The 23591-nt window shown below is 35.4% G+C and overlaps 1 protein-coding gene and 1 pseudogene across 1 annotated transcript; one reads left to right on the top strand and one right to left on the bottom strand.

The window, feature by feature from the left end:
* Positions 1–1031: 1031 nt before the first annotated feature.
* On the bottom strand, positions 1032–12198 carry LOC124108142 (olfactory receptor 6C65-like; annotated as a pseudogene).
* Positions 12199–19962: 7764 nt separating this feature from the next.
* LOC124108145 (olfactory receptor 6C75-like) lies at positions 19963–20901 on the top strand. The gene has a single exon (XM_046466476.1). It carries the CDS (start codon positions 19963–19965, stop codon positions 20899–20901), a length of 939 nt encoding a protein of 312 aa, XP_046322432.1.
* The last annotated feature ends 2690 nt before the right edge of the window (positions 20902–23591 follow it).

Here is a 23591-nt window from a genome sequence, read left to right on the forward strand (position 1 = left end):
AAAAAATTATGTTACATGAATTTATAAATGTGTTACAATAAACTTCACTATCATATATAATTATAATGTATTACTAAAACATAAAAATAATAAAATAAAAATAAAGCTATATGATAATGAGGAAAAATAAAGACAGGTGGGAAATTGTAGCAGTGTTCATATTGAAAATATTAGAGGTGTAAGGCAAATGCAAGTTTAATCAATACCCTAGCATAATCTTTTTGTCCTTAATTTGGAAAAGAGAAGGTAATGCCACAGTGTCGAGTTTTATAAATCTTGAGAGAAATTTGTTAACCAATGTGATAAATTTTAAAATGAATTAAACAAATGGAATTAAACTATATTTAAAAGTCTTTAAAATTAATTGAATAAGACAGACTTAATGGCAATAAATCTATAGGAAAAAGTAGATTGAAATATGACTTTGTCAAACTAATATTGAATTGTAACATTTTCTTCTCATAGATTGGAATTTGGTGAAAATAAAAAAAAACATTCTGAGAAAATAAATTGAGTGTATAAAATTTGCAATGAAGATTATGGTATGTTGTATTATTATTATTTATAAGTTGTATTCATAAAAATTATGTCTGAATATTTTTTGATAATAAACTAATTGTTAAACAGTTACCAGAGTATTATTGTTCTCTTTCCAAATGCTTTGAAAGAGCTAAAATTTCCTGTAGCTGAGTGTGAATATTTTAAATATTTTTAGTCCCCCAACCTCCTAAGTCTCCAAACACACCTCTGTTTTTTAAAATATTTAAACCAATTATTGATTGGGTTGTTTTTTGGTGTTATTTTTTTTAAAGATTTTTATATATCCTGGAGATTAGTGCTCTTTCTGATGTGCGTGTGGCAAAAATTTGCTCTCCAAATGTAGGCTGTTTCTTCACCTCATTGATTGCGTCTTTGCTGAGAAGTTTTTTGGTTTGAATCCATTGCATTTATTAATTCTGATTTTATTTCTTGCACTTTAGGAGTCTTGTTAAGGAAGTCGGGGCCTAATCTGACATGATAAAGACTTGGGCCTACTTTGTCCTCTATTAGAAGAAGATATACAGTTCATCAACAAATATATGAAAAAATGTTCAACATCTCTATTAATTACAGAAATGAAAATCAAAACTACTTTAAGATTTCATTTCACACCAGTCAGAATGGCAGGTATCAAGGATACAAACAACAAAAAGTGTTGGCCTGGATGTTGGGGAAAAGGCACATTCATACATTGCTGGTGAGACTGCAAATTGGTGCAACAAATCTGGAAAGCAGTATGGAGATTCCTTAGAAAACCTGGAGTGGAACAACCATTTAACCCAGTTATCCCTCTCTTCAATCTATATCCAAAGGACTTAAAAAAAAAATACTACAGGAACACAGCCACATCAATGTTTATAGCAGCACAGTTCACAATAGCTAAACTGTGGAGCCAACCTAGATGTCCTTCAGTGGATGATGGATTAAAAAAAAATGTAGCATATATATGCAATGGAATTTTACTCAGCAATAAAAAAAATAAAATCATGGCATTTACAGGTAAATGGACGCAGTTGGAGAAGATAATGCTAAGTGAAGTTAGCCACTCCCCAAAAAACAAATGCCGAATGTTTTCTCCGGTATAAGGAGGCTGACTCATAGTGGGGTAGGGAGGGGGAACATGGGAGGAATAGATGAATTCTAGATAGGGAAGAGGGGTGGGAGCAAAAGGGAGGGGGCAGGGGATTAGCAAGGATGGTGGAAAGTGATAGACATCATTATCAAAAATACATGATAAAGACAAGAATTGGGTATCAAAATACTTTATATACAAACAGAGATATGAAAAATTGTGGTATATTGTGATAATAAGAATTGCAATGCAATCTTCTGTTATTTATTTTTTTAAAAAATCAATAAAAAACATACATTATAACAATAAAATATGGAATTCATGATGAAGCTATAACATCTATGTATTGATACCATAGGAACAATATTTATGATGCAAAAACAATAGAAAACAGAATGACAAATAGAAACATACAAGAAGACATTACTTCACATGCAAAAAAATTGCTTACTTAAATAGTATTTTTTTTAAATATGCACTTGGAAAAATAATTTTCAAAGTTGCTTGAAATAACATTTATTTTGCTTAGGTTATGAAGTTTCTTGGAAAGTTTTTCAAGGATTCTTAAACCAAAATTCTAGCATTAATGCCGAATATCATTTTCTCATTCTTATTTTTGTGACATTAAAACAATCTTAGGATTTTCAGCATGCATAAATGTAAAATGATAACTGCAAAGGAGATCAAAGTGAGACAAAACATTCTGGAAAAAGAAGTTGATTTTGGAAGTGAATGAACAAATGGAAGAATGGTGTATGTGTTGACATACATGAAAATGCAGCTTCCATAAGAAATGGAGACAACAATCATGTGTGAGGAGCAAGTGGAAAAGGCCTTTTTTCTTTGCTCAGCAGAGGGGATTCTCAGAATTGTCTTAATGATGAACACATAGGACAGAATCACTAATGTTAAGGTTACAATGAGAGTTAATATGGCCAGGAAAAAATCCTAAGAGCTCTAGAAAGGATGTGTCTGTGCAGAAGATCAGGAGCATAGGAGAGGAGTCACAGGTGAAGTGGTCAATGATGTTGGAGTCACAGAAATCCAGTTGTAGTCCCATGATCACAGGTGGAAAGATAATGAGAAAGCCAGTTAGCCAAGAACCAAGGACAAGCAGGGTGCAGACCCTGCTGTTCATTATTGTTGTGTAGTGCAGTGGCTTGCAGATAGCCACATAACGGTCATAGGACATGGCAGTTAAAAGGAAAAATTTTGTTGAGCCAAACAGTATGAGGAAAAACACCTGGGCCATGAAAGAATTATGGGAAATGGTCTTATCTCCTGTTATGATGCTGACTAGGTATCTAGGAATAGAAACTGTGGTGAATGAGATTTCTACGAAAGAGAAATTCCTAAGGAAGAAATATACGGGTGTTTTTAGGTGCAAGTCTACCAGAATGAGGGCGATAATTGTTAAGTTTCCAGTAATGCTTAGTATGTAGGTGAAAAACAGAAATAGAAAAATGAAAATATTGAGCTTTGGGTCATCTCTTAATCCCAGAAGAATGAACTCAGTTGCAGATATATGATTTTTTATTCCCTTTTGTTCACTTCTTCCAGGTGTAAAAATAAAAATAAGAAATAATTCTTTAATAAGTTTAAGACTCCGTTTTTATTACATGTCCTGAGTTAAGAAACATAAAAGGCCTATAAATAAGGAATAAATTGACAAGCAAGATGTTACTGGGGTAGTAGCTCAGTGGCAGAGCACTTGCCTAGCACATGTGAGGCACTGAGTTTGATCCTCAGTACTACATAAAAGTAAGTAAACAAAGGTATTGTGTCCATCTACAAGAAAACAAACAAAAATTAAACAAACAACCAAAAATGTACTGTTTTGGAGAATGTACATTAACCATAACAAAATAATCTGTCTGTTATCTTCCATATGCATTCCCAGTCATTTAATATAAAGTCAGTCTCTTGATAGCTTTAATAAATATATCTGCATAAGAAAATTATGCTTTTAAAATATGCCTTACTTTCCTTTAAATATCTGATTATATGTGTGTAAAAACTAAGTAGAAAATTTTAAAATATAAAATATTTGTTGTTAAAATTTTTTCCAATGAACAGATGTTCTGAATTTCTGAACATGAAACTGTTAAAGAACATCTGTGCAGGGAGACTTGTGGAGGAGGCACACAAAGGACAGACACAGACACACAGGGAAGGTGCAGACAGACAGAAGGATGGTAGAAAAAAAGGGGTTCCTGCCCCTCTCTACCATCCTCTTTAATAACCCAAAAAGTTACATATTACCCACCACCAATGATTACACTTTAGCCAGTATTCCTTTTAATCCTGAAGTCTAGCTAACTGAGATAAGGTCCAGGTAAATGCAAACTCAGAGCCTCTGTCCTTCAAAACATATCAGTATGGAAACCAGGTAGTTCATGTGCATACTTATCTTAATAACCTCATTAGGGAAAAGCTGGGGGTTCCAATCATGGAAATCAGGATGCCAGTTACCCCCAGGAGTTTGCTCACCAGGGGTAACTGTCTATTTCCACAGTCAAAACACCTACATGAAATATTTTGAAGTATTTCTTAATTTTCCATGTTACTCATTATCACCCTTATTGGTATAGAGAGTTAATAATTTCACAAGGGAATCAGGACTATAAAATATTATTTACATAATTCTAAAGAAGCAAATTCAGAATTTTCCAATGTACTAAACTTATTCCTTTTTGAATTCAATAATAATTTATCACTGTATAGATCAGTTTCTGAGGGCCAAAGTTTAGTGATGTATGTTATACAATGATTAGAAAGGAGAAAAAAATAAATGAAGCCAGAAATTTAAAAAAATGCATTTACATTGAGATAATCCTACATGGTAGTAGTTGGATGCTGAAAGCCAAATGCTAGGTTATTTTTCTTTGAGTGGCAATGTTTGATGTTTTTCTTTCAGATCTTTGCATGCACTTCTCAACCTGTGGCTACCTCTGATTTTCTTGCATAATGACAAACTTGATGGAATCTGGGTTGATGATCTTTACTATATACAGTGAACATTCTGTAGGAATGACTCCATTAAAAAACATATTGCTGGGCTGGGTATGTGGCTCAAGCAGTAGAGCGCTCGCTTGGCATGCATGCAGCCCAGGTTCGATCCTCAGCACCATATACAAACAAAGATGTTGTGTCTGCTGAAAACTATAAAATAAATAAATATTAAAAAATTATCTCTATCTTTCTCTCTAAAATATATATATATATATATATATATATATATATATATATATATATATATATATATATTGCTAGGCTGGGGGTATGGCTCAGTGGTATAGCACCTGCCTTGAACATGTGAGGCACTGGTTCAATACTCAGCACCACATAAAAATAAATAAATGAAAATATTGTGTCCATCTATAACTAAAACAAAACAAAACAAAAAACATATTTCTGACATCACAGAGTCCCTGATGGGATGGGGACATGCCCTCAAATACTCAGAGAAGGTCCTACAACAATACCTAAACAAAGTATCTAAGAAGTTCTGCTGCTTAAGGTCTGAGAAATAGTTGGTGACTTGAGGAGAAATTTGGTATTCTGGGCAGTGGTAGAAGCTCTAAGTGCAGTCCCAAGTAGTCAATTCATGTTAAGCCCCAACGTCTGAAATTTCAGTAGTATTGCAAAGTTGTCATTGAGTAAAAGTGTCTCTAGTACTAACTTATTATTTAGAAATAAAAGTATGAGCTGTGGATTTGGAAATTGCAGTAGAAAAATTGATGCTTTAGAACTGCTTACAGGTAAGGATTTTGAAGCCAGAGATGATGCTCTTATGGAGTTTGAAAAAGCTATTGGAAAGAAAAAAGGAGAGAGGGAAGGGAAAAAAGAAAGGAAAAGAAAAAGGAATAGGAAGGAAGAAAGAGAGAGAAAGACATGGAGGTGAGAAAGCAGGAAAGAAAAAAAAAGTTGCAATTTTTTCAGTATTTTGGGGAAATACAGAGAAATGGAGGTGATAAAGGTGTATATTTTGCTTGTGAATCAACTGAAAATGGTTTCTAATCAAGAGAGGGCCATTTCATGAATAAGAATCAAGGAGCAATACTTATGGAAAAGAGGTGAGCTACATGGTATATGAAATAAAATTGTTGAGATGATTAATAGTAAAGTATTATCCTAGGTTGTATGATCCAAGACCAAGTACTTGGCATCTTGTTTGCCAGACTTTCTTTAAAAAGAACAGAGTCCTGACCCTAGGTGTTAGGAAACCTGAAATACATTTTACTTGGCTCTCAATAAGTATTGTTTAAAGAAAGATGGGCTGTATTTTTTAATTACTTTGTTCACCTTCCAGTTATAAAACTTGGTTTTGTAAATATTCTTTCTTAAACAAACCAATTTTATTTGCTTTTTTCCTGCCTCCAAATAGACACAGGGGACTCTTTTTGGAGAGCATAATTAAACTGTCTCTGGAGAACATGGTACTGATGAGAGCACCCTAAATAAAAGCTGAATAATTTTAATTAGGCACTTTCAGAAATTATGTTTTTCCCCCAACATTAAGTAACAGAAAAATGAACAATGCTTTTGCTAGCAACAACAAGGAAGAAATGACAGTCTTGACTTACTGTGGACTTCATACTGTTAATATTATTTTCTTTCAACCTGAAACAAATGTCTGCCAAAATAATATATCCTACTTCATGGGAACATGTAAAAAAGCATAAAATAGAGTAGAGACCATAGAATATTGTGCTAGTTATCATTTGGTTGCTCTGACCAAAATACCCAACAAGAAAAATTAGAGGGTAGAATATTTGTTTTGGATTTGGATGACTGTTTCATAAGTTCAGACCATGGTTGGTTGATTTAATTGCAGTGGGTCTGAGGTGATATGGAACATCATGGCAGGGGGTGTGGTGGGAAAGAGCTGCTGACCTCATGGAAAACATGAAGGAGATTCTCTCTCTCTCTCTCTCTCTCTCTCTCTCTCTCTCTCTCTCTCTCTCTCTCTCTCTCTCCAGGAACTGAGGACAAAATATAAACTCCAAAGTCATGCCTCCATTGACCTACTTTCTTCAACCACACCTCTCCCATTATATAGTAAGCACCCAGTTAATACATTAAAATTAAGATGGCCTAATTGTTCACTACTCTCATAAACTAATCATCTTTACCTCTGAATATTTCTTTATTAATTCAGAAGCTTTTGGGGGATATCCGATATCCAAACCATAATACATACTAACTGTGACATTTAGATTCTTACTTGTTGACAGGAAGAATATTGAGTATGTATTTTAGGCAAGATAAAGTTAGTAGATGATCACATCAGCAAGATACAATGAAAATTGAGGGTAAATATAAACATAAAACTCATGAAATATGTATCTGAAAAACTTCTCGTATATTGTTTATTTCTATACTCCATGTTTGTGTAAATAATGTGAAATACACTCTACCATCATAGGTATCTAAAAAGAACAAATAAAAAATATTGTTCCTTTCACATTAGAAACCAAGTAAGCAACATAAAAAATAGTTCATGACCTACTTTCCTTTTCTATGTGTGATTTTTCTATTGGACATTTTCAGGTCTGGTTCAGTGTTTCAGCTATGAAATTCATTGAATACAGTATGTTTTGTATGTATGCTGAATTTGAATTGTTTTTGTCCTTAGAATTGTGTTCTATATATCTGGATATGCTATGACAGATCAATCTATGGAAACTGGGGAGAAATATTGGTGAATTAGGTTGATAGTCTTTTTTTAAGAGAATGTTCAATTAAGGACAGAATTTTTCTAACCAAAAAAATTTAAAAAATTCATCTTTCCCCTTTCTTGTGTTTTTTTAATTTGTTCTTTTTAGTTATACATAACATTAGGATACATTTTGGCATGTAGGAAAGCATGGAATATAATTTGCTCTAATTCAATCCCCACTATTTCCCCATTCCCTCTTCTCTTCCCTCCCCTTTTTACCTTTCCTCTATTAATTTTTCTGCAATTTGTTTATAGATTTTCTTTTAAATTATTGTCTTGTGGATATACATAATGGTGAGATTCACTCTGGTACATTCACATATGTATATAGGAAAAATACGTCAAATTTGTTCTACTGTTATTCCCATAACCTGTATTTCCTCTCTCTCCCTCAATTACCTTCTTCTACTGGATTGATCTTTATTCTGTTGGGATGGAAGCCCTTATTTATTTTGTTTTTTCTTTTGTCCTTTTGTTTTGGCCTGGCTTCCACCTAACAGAGAAAACATTGGACCTTTGACTTTCTGGGTCTGGCTTATTTCACTTAGCATGATTGTCTCCAGTTAGCTCCCACTTCAGCAAATGCCATTATTTTCTTTTTCTTTATAGTTGAGTAATACTCCATTGTGTTTTGTTTACCACATTTTCCTTACCCATTCATCTGTTGAAGGACACCTTGGTTGGTTCTACAGCTTGTCTATTGTTAATTGTGGTGCTATAAACAATAATTTGGCTGCATTTTAACATAACACTAATTTAGATTAGTTTTTTTTAAATAGAATAACTTCTGTAGCATTATACAGGGCAGAAATAGGAACGGCAGAAAGATAGGCACAAGAGAGAGAAAAAGAAAAAATAGAGAAAAGTGGAAAGAAATAATATACATCAAGTTAAACAGAAGAAAATTGTGGATGGGTTGGGATTTGATGCAGTAGTAGATAATGTTAGAGGGAGACTAGGAGTAAGAGGAGGAAGTATAAACCAGAGGTGGGAAAACACAGACTGATTCCATGCTTTAAATGCTTTTAATGTTTAGAAGAAATACTTTGAAACGTGTTGAGGGAACAGCGTCACCTATTAGTATAATGACTAACAATCCAGATAAAGAATAATATATATAGATATATATGATTAAGTTGATGTTAGTGTTATTTATAATAAACATGGCAAATTGAAGAAAATTCTCATTGAATATTGGTTTGGGTTTTATTAGGATTTGGAATCTTCAGAAGATGTCCATCATTCTTGGCTTTGGACCCCTCCAGAGAAGCTGTCACTGGAGCCACTACCTGAGTTGCTGTGGATCTCCCACCACCTCGTTTTGGTTTGTCAGCTCAGGTGCCTGTGACTGCCTGACATGCCTGTTCCATGTTGTGTCTGTTGATCATTTTTCTTGTGTGTAGAAGTTCAGGATGCTGGGCTCTGGACTAGGGCTGTGATTGCCAAAAACCACCTTGTACTTGCTCTCCTCTTCAGGATCATTTTCAAGGTTGTAAAAGGCCTGTTGGCTGTGTACAAGCACAGGTCCCATGGTTGTAGATTCTTTGTGGTTCAAAAGCATTTCCCCTGGCTGTCACAGATCACTGGGGTACTGTCCTTATCACTAAGTAAAGAGACTCATCTGGTTTACCTGGGTTCTAGCTGAAGTAACATCCAGTAGGTGTTCAAACAGTGCCTAAACATTCGCCATCTCTGGCCATGGGTCAGTTTGTGCACCATTGCTATTTACTGCATTGAATTCTGGCAACTTTCTACCTTGACTGACTTCCCAGTGCCTAATATCACAATTCAGGCACCTTTACTTTAAGCTTCCTGGGGTTCAGGCAACTTTTCCTCATGGTCTTCTGCTGATTGCTGCCATGGTCCAAAGACTGCCCTCTATGCCTGGATTTCCAGGCAGCTTCCGTCTAGGATAGGTCTCATGCAGGCTGCAGCTGCAATCAGAGCAATAGTCCCTTCTTAAGACTTGGGCAACTTCCTGGTCAGGCCTCCTGTGTAATGATGAGCTTGTGTAAGGATCCTGACAGTTTTTCTTTCCTCTGCTTTGTGTTCAAGGTGCCTTCTTGCTTTGATATGAGCTCTCACTTTCTGCACAGAGAATTGTGTGTGTCCACTCCATCTCTGCCACAGTTCTTGAGGAGAATGTGTGGAACACTGGAACAGGCTTACACTTCCCAGGTTGGATCCACTCCACCCCACTCCCCTTGTTCCTGGTGAGAGGGAGTGAGTGGGTTCAGGCATTTTCAGGTAGTAGTGATTCCTTAACAAGTTCTTTTTAAACAGATTCTTAAGAGACCCACATGCAGATACCTCTGGTTTAGTTTATTGCTTACTGGAGGTGGCAAGATGCTGTGTTGATTTAAAGGGTGTCTGTTCAGCTGTGGGCTCCACAAAAATGGCTGCAGAGCCCAACTCTGCTTTCTCTTCAAGATTTGGCCAAAATGCTTGATCTGAGCCAGGGGTGATGTTGCATTCCTGTGATCCCAGTGACTTGGGATACTTAGGCAGAGGATCCCATGTTCTTAGACAACCTCTGCAATGTAAAAAGGCAGTAAGCAACTTAGTGAGACCCTATGTCAAAATAAAAGGGTAAGGGGGATGGGGCTGCTCCTGTCTTGCTTATTTTGATCTATTTATGTTCCCCAGCTGTTGTTAAAGGGGTGAGTTTTTGTGCTTTTCTGCTCTTTCTCTGTCTGTTGCCCTTTTCTTGCCCTATTCTGGTCTGAGTTAAAGAACTAAATTTATTTTCTTCTCCAGTAACTAATTTTCAAGTCTCTCCAGGTCTCAGATTTGTAATACTGGGTCTTAGGGCATTTATTCTGCAACCATCTCTCAGATCAGCTGTTCCTTCACTGCCTCCTTTCTGTGTTGTTGGGAATGGGGAATGGCTGCCTAGCTCTGTTCTCCCATCTTCTAATCCTCCTCTTCCCTCTTTTCCTAATATTCTTAAATGTTACATTCAGTATGTTTCAGGCATTTTTAAAAATTTTAATTTTTTTTTTTTACATTCTACACTAGACATTAAGAAAGTATTTTCTTTCTGAGATGTGGCAAAAAGATTTAAGGTAGGATTCAAGATCACCATGTTCATGCCTTTCATAGTCTGTGTTTCACCAATGTCAAGGCTGTGCCTTGCTTCTAACCAACACAATATGGTAAAGATGATGAGCTGTCACTATTGTGATTATGTTATCTAAAACTCTTGCCAGCTTAGTTGCTCTCCAATATCTTTCCATTGCTGTCTCTGAAGAAACAGTTTTCAGGAATTCCAAAGCCATGATAAAAGTGATGGTGGCAATAACCTGAGTAATCTTGGAAGTGAATCTATGATTCCTAGTTGAGCCTCAGGATAAGGACCCAGCTGCCACCGTCTGGCTGGGCACAAATGCCGCAGTCTGGCTGGGCACACAATCACGAGCCACCACACAGCTTGTAGATTCAAACAGCAACTCTTTATTCCCGAACTCACACCAGCCATCTACAATCACGTTCTGGGGAAATCCACGTTCTCTGCCCAAATCCACGTTCTCTGCCCAAATCCACATTCTCTGCCCAAAATCACCTCCACTGGGCTTCTGTCTCCAAAATATATATTGTCTAAATCCCGTGAGAACTCAAGGGGAACTCAGGCAGCAGGATACGCCCTATTCCCAGCAGGAATAATCTTAAACCTTAAACCTGGAACCTAAACTGGGAACGCCCTAAACATGATTATCTTAAAACCGGGAACACCCTAATCTGCCTTGGTCCTTGAGCAAGGTCACTTACATTCAATGTCACTGCAACATGTCAGCAACATGGGGTACGCTGGCAAGGAAATTGTCATACCTACTTGGCTAATGGCTCCCAGCACCCAGCCTACAAGGTGACTTGGTAACTATATTGTAGAACACCCAGGTTCTTTACTCACAAACACTAGATTTACATGTGTGTCCTTATGCAGCAATTGGTAACACAGCATTGAAAACTAATACACAACATACCTGACTCTGCTTCAGAAATGAAAGCTTTTTAAGGAAGTGTTGAGATTCTGCATGATTTCTAATATATTTCCTTTGGGCTCATCTTTCCCATTGTTTTTCTTTTAAATTTATTTTGCATTCATGTATTATAGTTTTATATAATTGTGTGGTTCATTTTGACATACTCATAAATTAATACAGTGTGTGTGTGTGTGTGTGTGTGTGTGTGTGTGTGTTTATTCTCAATCCCCAATACTACCTCCTTCACTCCCCATTGCCATCTGGTCTAATTATTGGGCTGGGGCTTTCCATTCAAGTGGGAGAGAAAGAGAAGGGGGAAAGGGAGAGGAAAACAAATGAGAAATGTACTGAGATAGTCTTCTGGGTTCTGGGGATGTCAAGAATAGAATAGAAGTTGCAAAAGTTGGTGTAGATCACTTATCCTCTCTGCAAACAATCTTGTCCCTTTTAACATGGATCCTTGTCCCAGTTTTCACTGTCTCCACAGGAGTGCAGTTCAGGTCCCCAGTTCAGATTTGTTTCCACATCATGACCATTTGTAATCCTGTACTTAAAATTGTTAAATTCACGTCTGTCTGATGGTGTGGTCTTTAATTCTTGAACTCTTTTTGATATCTGCACCCTTTCCCAGAACTCAGAAAGGGAATTCCCTATTTCCTCTGAGCAGCCAGACTCCACGTGGCCTTGTAGAGTGTTACTCAGACTCACTCCACCTCTGCAACTCTCTTATTTTTCTAAAAGTCTATTATTTCTGTGCTTCTTCTGAGTTGGAATGCAGCTCTGCTCTCCTGTCTCCTTGTGGAGCTGCAAAACTGTTGATCGGTTCAAAGGCAGAGCAGCCGATCTCATCTACCTGCCACTCACCCACCACCATCCTCCATAATCGCATATGTTCTTAAATACAGAATAATCCAAAATCCATAAGGAATGAATGTCATAATCATATGAAAATAACAAGTGAAAAAGGCATTTTTACTTTGCAAGGCAGAGGGAATCCCGAGATGTGTGTGTAGGAAAGAATCAACAATATTAAAATACTCTGAGTGTAACTATTGTTAAGAAAAACCTCATGAACTTTAGAAATTTTGTGGCAGGTAAGCAATCAGCAGGTGGAGTGCTCAATAGTGTTGGAGTCACAGAGATTCATTTGGAGGCCCCAGATCACTGAAAGAAAAATAATAAACCAGCTAGCCATGTGTTGGTTACAAGACAGTTGCAGACTTTGTTGTTCATGAAAGGTGTGTCATGTTGAGGTTTGCAGATAACTACATAGTAATTATAGGGCATGACGGACAAAAGAAAAAGTCTGTTGCATGAAAAAGCATTAAATAAATACCAAATAAGCCTGGCACGGAAGCCCATGCCTATAAGCCCAGAAGCTTAGGAGGTTGAGGCAGGAGGATTGTGAGTTTATAGCCAGCCTCAGCAATGTATTGAGGCCCCAAGCAACCCAGTAAGACTCTGTCTCTAAATAAAATGTATAAAGGGGCCGGGCATGTGGGCATGTGGCTCAGTGGTTAAGCACCCTAGGGTTCAATTCCGGTTACCAAAAAAAAAAAAAAAGAATACTGATCATAACAAAAAAAAATTGTGCCAGGCAAGAATTTAGAAAATGATTATGTCCTCTGTAAACAGACACAGGGGATTCTTGTTGGAGAGCAGAATTAAAATGTCTCTGGAGAGCATGGTATTGATGAGAGCACCCTAAAGAAAAGCTGAGAAATTTTAATTTGGATTCTTTTAGAAATCATGATTTTTTCCAACATTGCACATCAGAGAAATGTACGATGCCATCAACAAGAGAGAGGACAGGACAGTCTTGAATTACTTTGGACTTCCTATTGTCAATCTCATTTCAACCTGAATGAAATGTCTGTCAATCTCATATAACCTCAGGGAATGGGAAATGTAACAAAACTGAAAGAACAAGAAGAGAGGCCACAGGATGTTAAATTTGCAATTCAAATGTTTTATTCATTTATAAAAACATGTTGAGTGCCTATTTTAGGCAGGAGAAAGTAGAAAGTCACATCAGCAAGATAAAATGACACTTGACATTCGGCATTTGATTTTTTGGGATTGGCTAATTTTGCTTAGCATAATCTGCTTTAATGCCATCCATTTCCCTGCAAATGCCATGATCTTATTATTTTTTTGTGTGCTGAATTGCCAAATGTCATCTCTGATATAAGGGGCATGACTCAAAATGGGATAAGGAGGAAGAACATGGGACGAAGATTACTTCTAGATAGGGAAGAGGAGTGGGAGGGAAAGGGAGGGACAAAGGGAATTGCATGGATGGTGGAAGGAGACCCTCATTGTTGTACAAAATACATGTATGATGATGTGAATATGATGTCACATATCTTGTATACAGAGATATGATAAATTGTGGTATAAAGGCGTATTAAGAATTGTAATGCAAATAATAATAATAATAATGAGAGCTCATGTAAAAAATAAATAAGTAAAAATTTTTAAAAAACATACAACGACACTTGAGCGTATAATATAAACATAAATCTCATGAAATTGGCAAGTAAAAAACCCTCCTCAAGTATTGTTTGTTTGTTTTTTCCATAGTATAAATAAAGCAAGCAAAGTTTATGGGCTTGCTGTGACCTTCACAGCTGAATCTTAGGAACCAGGGAGAAGTAAAGGGGGGTTAAGAAACATAAACACTTATAGCTGAGATCAGGTGGGACATTGTCCTCTGATGGAGGAACAATGACATAGAGCCAGTCCAGCACATTTATTATATGTTTTTATTATCAATAGGTTATTTGTGGGAAGGATTCCGAAAAGCAGACAGGATTGCAGGTCGAAGCACTTGTGAGACATTGTGGTTATTATCTTACTGTGCTCAAAATTCTCTATCCTCAGGAGCTGGTGTCTGAGTGAGCTTAAGGTGAAGACTGATATAATTCTGTGTCTTTGCACAAAGCCTTCTCAGGAAGAGCATCACCATATCAACTGAGCAATCTTGTCCTTCCACTTTGCACAGAAAGTTCCCAGTGCAAGCACTGCCATAGGCAAGAGGCAGAGACCATGATCCAAGTCACTGTTCTCTAAAGTGCTCCTGTTATTTATTGTCTTTGTCAGATTACTTCTATTGGACAATCTGGGGTCTGTTACATTGTTTCAACTACTAAATTGTTTGATAGAGTATGTTTGGCACATATGCTGAATCGGATTTACTTTTGTTCTTCAAATTGTTTTTGTATCTACTTAGATTTGCTGTGGCAGAAAATCTAGGGGAATTGAGGAGAAATATTGGTGACTTAGGTTGATTTTAAGAGAAACTTCAGTGAAGGACAGAATTTTATTTTTTAACCAAAAAAAGAAAAAAAAAGAGCTCCTTCCTTTGTTTTCTAATATTTTGTCAATGTTTGGTGCAAGATATTTCAGAACTTTTTTTTTCTTTACATTCTCCACCAGGCTTGTAGGAAAATATTTGCTTTTGAAGATGTGGCAAGTGGATTTAATGAAGGCTCCATGATTGGCAAGCCTTGGGATCAGACCCTTTTATAATCACTTCCCCACCAGTGGAAGACAGGCTTGCTTCTATTGTGAGAAAGCTGATTTGTTGCCTCTCTTATCATTATGTTGTATTATGCAAGAGTCTTGCCGGCTTAGTTGCTCTCCAGCATCTTTCCATTGCTGTCTCTGGAGAAACAGGTTTTCAGGAATTCCAAAGCCATGATAAATGTGCTGTCAACAGCCTGTGTAATCCTGGAATGAACTCATGATCCCCAGTTGAGGCTCAGGAAGGGACCCAGCCCACAGGATGCCTTTGTGAAAATATTGTAGAATATTCAGGTTTTCCACTCAGACTTCGTGAGACTTCACTCATGTGTCCTTTGAAAATGCTTAATTTGTAAAACTTAGTTATAGGATATCAGAAACTACTACAAAAGAGGCCAGACTGTGCCATCAAAGTGAAAGCTTTGTAAGGACGAACATTAATCTATTAAGCCTGACATCTATTTCTTTTGGATTCTTTTGTACCTGGCAATATAGTGCACCAAATCTTTATTTTTTCACTTAATGGGATAATTTTCCTTCTGAGGGAGCTTATCAGTTTGCATTTATTTTTTGTGTTTTACACTTTTCTCATCTAAGTCTCAAGCTAACTTTACTCCACAAAATTTTTACTTTACGTCTTATTTTCCTGTGGGCTTGGAGATAAATTTTCTACTCTTCTATTTGTACTAATTTAATGCCTTAAATTATGAGTAATCTTATTTACTCTTCTTATTAATATATTTTTTCTTTATATGTGTGAAAATATTTGTATCTAGAGAAACACAATATTCTTAAAGGAAACTAGCAAGTGCAAAACCTTTTTACCCCTTTGTCTCTTCAGCTAGAAAAATGGGAGAAAAAAAATTCAGTTATAAAATGCATGGTGGGCAGCATAGACTCCTCCTGTGATTCTTATGCCCAAAAACACATAGGCCCCCCAAAAATTTTATCTATATAAAACCCTCAGACAAGAAAATGGAAAAACATACCATTTCCCAGTACGAAATTGCGTCTCTTGAACCATCAAATGCATGCTCAATTTCTTCAGTAAAGGGAAAAACAGACTGTAATAACTTTTATTCTTTGGGTAATATTATTTCCTCTTATACTTTGATAAAATTCTTTTTTATATCTTATAAATATTTAAGTTCTAAAGGTCACTACCACAACTTATCTTTTTATAAAATAGTTGGAAATGTAGAAAATGTAGAGGAGTAACAGCAAGAAACACAGTAATATTTACTACTGAGCTACTTTTCAGCAATTATTTATAAAAGCATCATAGGAATATTCTTGAGAAGTTTTTTCCTCTTCTTTATTTATTTCTTTTATTCCTTCTTCTTGCTTTTCAAAAATTTATTGTACCATCTGGATAGAACTCAAGGTCTCATGCAGGATGCCTGGGTGTCCTATCACTGGGCTATATCCCCAGCCTTGGGGGTTTTCCAGGGTGTTATGATTTAGATATGAGGTGTACCCTAAAAGCTTATGTGGGAGATAATGCAAGAAAGTTTAGAGGTGACATTACTGGGTCATGAGAGGTTCAGCCTAATCAGTGCATTAATCCCTGATGGACATGAGCTGGATGATAACTGTAGGCAGGTGTTATGTGCCTGGAGGAGATGGGTCACTGGGATTGTGACATTGGGTATATATTTCCATAATGAGGGGATCTCTTTCACTCTCTTGCTTCCTGATTCCATTCAAATAAGAGCACCAATTTCATCTAGCAGCAACTCTGAACTCCTGTGTTCTGAAAATTTACCTCTTTCCACAGAATCAACAATCCAATAGACTGAGGCAAAGCATCAGTGCCATTTATGATCATCTTCAGGGTTCATGCATGTGTACCTTCTTTTCTCTAATTTATCCATGAGGAGACATTTATTATCTCTGGGTGGCCCCCATGGTCATTTTCTTCTTCCTTCTCTCTTTTTTCTTTTCAGTGAATAATAAATCCCCTGAGTAAAGTTTGTCCTAGTGATATTTCTCTTTTCCTTCTAGCCAAGAACTGATGAAAAAATATAGGTGAATGTAAGAAATGACTACCATATATGGCATTATTACATCATCATTCCATTGGCTACACTACCTCCTTTGGCCTTGATCCAGACTTAAACTGAGTCTGTTTACTTATTAGCTAAAGGGCTACACAAACACATATTGAGGATTTTGAACTAAATAATTTTTTTGCCTGAGCTTCATTTCAGCTGGCTTTATTGAAGAAAAAACTGAGTAAACTGAGTATAGTTTTTGCTTGAGTTTCATCGAGATTTGATGTGTTGAGTTGATACATTTTACCTTATTTTTAATTAATTAATTATTATTTTTGTTTTAATGAGATGGGATCTTGTTATTTAGCCAAGCCTGACCTTGAACATGTGATCCTCGTGCTTTAAACTCCTGAGTATCCTGGGTTGATATATTTTAATCGGCAAAGAAAATCTTTGCAGTTATTGTTTGGAATATTGCTATTGGATTAATGCAATACCAGTTCACATGTATATTTGAACATTTTGCTACTCATGAAATACTATATTTCACATATTTTGTCATCTGTTCTACAAATTGTATGACCTACTATTTCCATTTTCCCTAAAATATCTTTTAGTCCATACTAATCATAATGAATTTTCTTCTTTATTATCAAACCCTATCAAGTATTTTATTCTTCTGTACTATCAAAACACCTGTGATGAGCATATATTAATACGAGAAAGGTAAACATTTTTCTTGTTAGTTTAATATTAAATTTTGAACATTTTATGAAATATAATGTATTACCTATAAAGGGAATACATAATGTTTCATCCTACTATGCTATATATGTCTTAATGAATTACTAATATCAATATCTGTAGAAATTTATCTGGCTTCTTCTTTTACCAGTTGAAATTGTTTTTTATATTTTTTCACATTTTACTATAGTCTTTTTAAAGAAGGAGTTTATTTTAATGTAATTTTTCATTATGTTTAATGACAGAATAAATTATCTACATGGGTTAAAGAATGTGTATGCAAAAATTTAGATGTGCTTTTCTTGAAAAGAACTTATTTAATTATATTTCTATTTAAAATTACTTCCTAGAATGTTGGTTATCACATTGTTTTTCTGGCCGTCATATTCACGTGTAAATACTTCATGCTTTGAAGTGGTGTAGAGACCATAAGTGATAAATATGTTTGATGCCCCCAAAATGAATACTATGAGATAATTTTAAAATATTCAGTGATTAATGATTATGAACAACATTGTCATTAGCTAGACATTCCTCTCTCAGTTCTTGTTTTGGAAGAGAGTGAGAAAGTTTCCCCTAGATCATACACTTGGTATAACTTAGTTTTTCATTCATCATTTGAACACCACAATAGAAATTAGACTCCACTCTAACATCAACATTTCAGACTTCCCTATAGACACTGTAACAAAGCTATTAATTAGCTTTGATATTTTGTTTCTGGGGTTAATGATGAAAATCGTCAATTAGTATGTTTTCCCATAAGAATCCCCAAGAACCTTTACCAGTTCCAAGTAAATATTCTCTGTATATAAAAACTGGATATATAACATATGGCAATGTTTTTATTCAAAACTGTTTTCATTCAAGTCAGAAAAAACTGTAGCTAGTTCTTAAGAAAAACAGAAAAAAGAAGCATTAATAATAAGATAGCACCATTTTGATACAAATAAATAGCTATGACTTCTAAACTTTAGGTTAGGCTGAACCCAAAGGTTAATCTGATTTGTAGAGAAATCAGAATAACATGTTGAAATGCCACATGTATGCTGATTGGAGAGAGAGAGAGAGAGAGAGAGAGAGAGAGAGAGAGAGAGAGAGAGCGAAATGCACAAATGTTTATGTATGTTTGTATGTTTCTAAATATCTCTGGATTTTAATGTGAACAGACTCTCTGATGAAAGTGAACCAAAACAAAAAATGTGGGTTAGAAATTAATTTTTAGAAAATTTTAAAAAATATATATATTTGATTATAATAAAAAATTCACAATGCATCAGCAAAGAAAACCCCTGGGGAATATGTGGAAAGTAAGTATTTTTTTCTATTTTGTTGTTTTGTGCATAAAATATTTGTCATGTAAAGAAGTTTATTCTGAATATATGACTACAAGATTCAGCCAGTAAAACTCAGATTTGGAGAAACATATATTTGTGTATCTCCACACTTGATCTTAGCCAAAAGACCGAGAAGCTATTATTTGTGTGCTCATAATGAAAGATTCAAAGAACATATTTGAAAGAATTACTGTTTATCTATTGAACTAACATCATGAGCAATAATTCTCAAAAATGTATATTAAAAACGTGACTGATACATATTACATTATATCTACTAAAGGATTCAGTATTTGAATATTACAAAATGCAAATTATTTATTATATAGGTAAATCTAATGAAGAAGTGAAACTTACTGCACAATTGGGAAAATATTGCAAATTCCATGTAAATTTTCAACTCTGTATTTATTTACTACTTTTGCAACTCATATTGTATTTAGGCTTAAAATGCAGAAAAATTATTTTTCTGTTGAAAAATTTCTAGTGGCCACTACCAAAAATCTCAAAACTAACCATACATATATCATCAGGAAATAACCATTTAGAAAAGATTGATTGCAAAATGTCAGTTTTAATTAGCTACATGTTTTGGAAAACAGTTATATTCTGAAAATATACATCTTTCTAAAAGAAACTGAGCAGAAGATGATTTTACTAATAACAGGATTAACCATGTTAACCTAAAAATGTTTGGGTGAGATTGTAAAAGGTAAGTCTGCATTTGTTAAGCAAACTAGATAAATGTGCAGATACTTCTAGCAGGAAATCATAAAGCTATTGATTTGTAAAGTAAAAGTATCTAAAAAGAGAATTAGGATAAGGAGTATCCAGAAAGAAGATAAGGAGTTAGCATGGAGTTCTGACTATTATGTAAAATTTGAAATCTCTAGAAAGAAAACAAAGCTCCTGCATGTCTATTGAGTTGCTGGGTGCTTTGTTGTCACTTAGAAAACTGCACTTGATGTATCTTTTAAAATATTTTTCTATTATTTATCACCTCCACTCCCTTGCAGGTCAGATGGCATCTTGACAGAACTGAATCATGAGGAACCACACAGTAGTGACAAACTTCATTATTGTAGGACTGACAGAGGACCCAAATTGGGAAATTGCAATTTTACTTTTTCTACTTCTAACATACCTTTTGAGTACTACAGGAAATCTTCTTATAATCCTTCTGACCTTGCTGGATCCCCACCTCAAAACACCCATGTATTTCTTCCTAAGAAATTTTTCCTTCTTAGAAATCACATTGACAACTGCCTGCATCCCTAGATACCTGGTCAGCATAGTCACCAAGGAAAAGACTATTTCCCGTGATGCTTGCTTGGCACAGGCACTTTTTGCCATTTTCATAGGTATAACACAGTTTTTCCTGTTGGCTGCTATGTCCTATGACCGCTATGTGGCCATCTGCAAACCCCTTCATTATGCAACCATTATGAGCAGCAGAGTGAGCCACCTGCTGGTTGCTGCCTGTTGGATAGCTGCTGGGGTAGCAATTACCCCTGGAGCTATAGTGAGTCTGACCATAGAATTCTGTGATGGCAATGTTATTGAACACTTTGTTTGTGACTACTTTCCTATCCTGAAACTCTCCTGCACAGACACACATGACTTAGAGTTGTCAAATTTTATTTTAGCCATTATCACCCTCTTGAATACACTGGCTCTGGTATTATTCTCTTATATCAAAATCATAACAACTGTTCTGAAGATCCCTTCTGCCCAGGAGAGAAAGAAAGCTTTTTCCACCTGTTCCTCCCACTTGATTGTGGTCTCCATCTCTTATGGCAGTTGTATTTTTATGTATATCAAGCCTTCTGCAGAGGAAAGTATATCTTTAAACAAGGGGGTGTCAGTGCTCACTGTTTCCGTTGCACCTGTACTAAATCCTTTCATTTATTCCCTAAGAAATAAGCAAGTGATACAAGCCCTGAGGGATCTAGCGAAAAGATGTACGTTTACAACTTTGAAATAACAGCTTTGGCTTTTGTGAACACATACTACTGAAAATTAAGTAAAAGTGTACCCTGTACCAGCTACTTTTATAACACATTCCTTTAATTTATTAGTTTTTATACAGCAGTCATGTATGTCACCCATAAGGAACCTTTATTGTCCTCCTGGATATTTATCATTGTAATAGCATTATGTATCCCCATGATGTTCTCTCATGCATTGCTTGAGTTCTTTATTCTTAGGATGTAATTGTGTGATTTTGCTCATCAAAATATTCTGCTATGAATCCTTATTAGAAAATTCACACATTAATAATGAGCCCATTTGTGAACTCTGTAAATATTAACTTATTTTATTTTATCAATCACTGAAGAAGACTGCCTTCTTAGCCACACAATGTTAATATTTTATTAAAATATGTGATGTTGCTAGAAACCAAACTGCCTTCTTCCTTCACTTCCTTCGTGCCTTCTGTTCTTTCTTCATTTTTTTTCTTATTTTTTGATCATATCAAATGACAGTTATTTCCACATATATTCTTTATCCTCATTTTTTGTATATTTTCTATTACTGTTTTTAAGCATTTCTTCTTTGTTTCTCAGCTAAATATCTAAGTGTATATACTTGTAAGAGTGAATATTTTACATAGATTCCACTACTACTGTGACATGTTACTGTCTGGTCTGTCTTTATGCATTTGATCTACAAAACTAAGGAAAACAATAAGACATCGAATCATCAACATGGTTTATGCATCATATTCCCCTTCCTGTGTATGTTTGTATCATATCTATAAGAATTCAATGAATCACCCCTAGTATGCCTCAATGACATGCAATTTTATTCTTTTTTTTCATAAGTGTTTCTGTATGTTTTGAAGATATGTGATCATGTACTAAAACCTCACTCTCTTTCACATATTAGAAGCTGTGGGGAAAGAAAATTGGTTGTAAATTTTCTTTGTTAGCAACAAACCTGTCTATTCTCTAATTTGAGGACAAAGGTTGAAGTTTGAAATGTCTATTATTTTCAGATAGACTGAATTTCTTGAGTTGATGTCTTTATAGATTTAAAGTGAGTGTTACATTCAAAATTTTTCTTGGTGCATAATAATTATATGTACAGTGGATTCAATTGAGGCATATTCATACATGCACATAATTTGACAAATTTCATTCCCCAGTACCTATATCTACCCTCCCCACATTTCTCCTCCTGATCTCTTTCTGTATCCTACTCATTTTCCTTCTACTTCATGAGATCCCTATTGTTCCTTTTTACTGTCTAACTTCTGCATATGAGGGAAATTTAGAAGACCCTTCTTTCTTACCTTTTCTTATTATCTAGCTCAGAAAACTTTTCATTAGTTGGTTATTTTCAAAATCCTGTGTTAGGTCCTGTGGCTCTTCTCTTAGTGCTTCATGATTATCAGTGTTTTGCATCATGTGTTGACAGTTATCTACATGTATTCCTGCTGTGGGTGTGGACTAGGCAGAGAAATTTTAACAGGTTCTTTTCTTAAATCTAAGAAGCTTTGCCTTATTTTACCTTATTATATCAACTAACAATGTCTCATTCTTTCCAAAGTTACTAAAATTCCATCTGATACTAGCCACACTAATGTGCTTTCCTTCAAATTTTGTACATGTTCCATCATTTGTAACATTGTACTATAGATTTTTCAGAAGGAGAGAAAATAATCCAGAATGTGTACTTTTTGCTCTTTATAATATCTGCAGACGATTCTATTTAAACTGGGAATATAATGAAGTAAGCTGTATGTTTAAAAGCAAGAAATATAATTTTCAAACAAGTTTTTCACCACCAGGGCTACCCTAAACTCTTTATCACCTTCACGTGAGTTAGACTGCAGAGGCTCAGTTGAATTAGGAGAATTATACATGTGGAAATAATCCACTGTCTTCTTTATCAGGATATGTCTAGTTTATGAGTTATTGTTAACTAATGATGAATTTATAGACAAACACTGGACAAATATTTCCATAGTTGAAAGCTTAAATAAAGCTTAGATATGCATACAGAATCTTTGGCAAGGAGGGATCAGAAATATCCCTGAAGTCAAAATATAATTTTCCTACTTCCTTTGTGTTTTACCACTTTAGCTGTTTATAAAAAGCTGTGAAATCTTTCAATTTCCAGAGTTTCTTACTCCAACTGAACAAGAATTAATTTCTTGTTGGTGCACAATGGAAATACAAATCCCTGACAACTTGCACCTGATTACATGTAAATAAACATAGAGTGCCAACTGAGATTCTGTTTGGTGGGCAGACTCATAGACAATGTCATATAAATCCTAGTTTAATCTTAATGAAAACAAAAGCAAGTCAGTCCAGAGTTCATACTCTTCCCAAGTGAAGGAAATGGAGACTTACAAAACCCTCAGGGGAAAACAGGAGCTCAGGAATCTGACCTATAGCAATCTCCCTTATCTGCCAAATTCCCACTGCTGCAGAAAGTAAGCCTTCCAGCCCCTCCCATGACCTGGCCCTGCTAAACCCTATAAAACTCAGATGCTTCTTCAGCCTGTAGCCATTTTCCCCTCTTGAAAATGTGCCCCTCCACTGCTTAACAAAGCATGGCTAATCTGTTGAGGTCTGTCTCCCTCTCTTTTCCTTTTGTATTCTCTTCCATTTGCTTTCACTAAGTAGCCTCCATTAACACAATATGCATCCAGTGAAATGATTT

Source organism: Marmota monax, unplaced genomic scaffold, assembly GCF_021218885.2.
Source record: "Marmota monax isolate L192 unplaced genomic scaffold, Marmota_monax_Labrador192_F-V1.1 WCK01_AAM20220418_F8-fsc00560, whole genome shotgun sequence".
NCBI classification, from domain to species: domain Eukaryota; kingdom Metazoa; phylum Chordata; class Mammalia; order Rodentia; family Sciuridae; genus Marmota; species Marmota monax.

Bases quoted from the DNA above. Each gene is read 5' to 3' on its own strand.
- LOC124108145 (XM_046466476.1), top strand. From the start codon at position 19,963: ATGAGGAACCACACAGTAGTGACAAACTTCATTATTGTAGGACTGACA.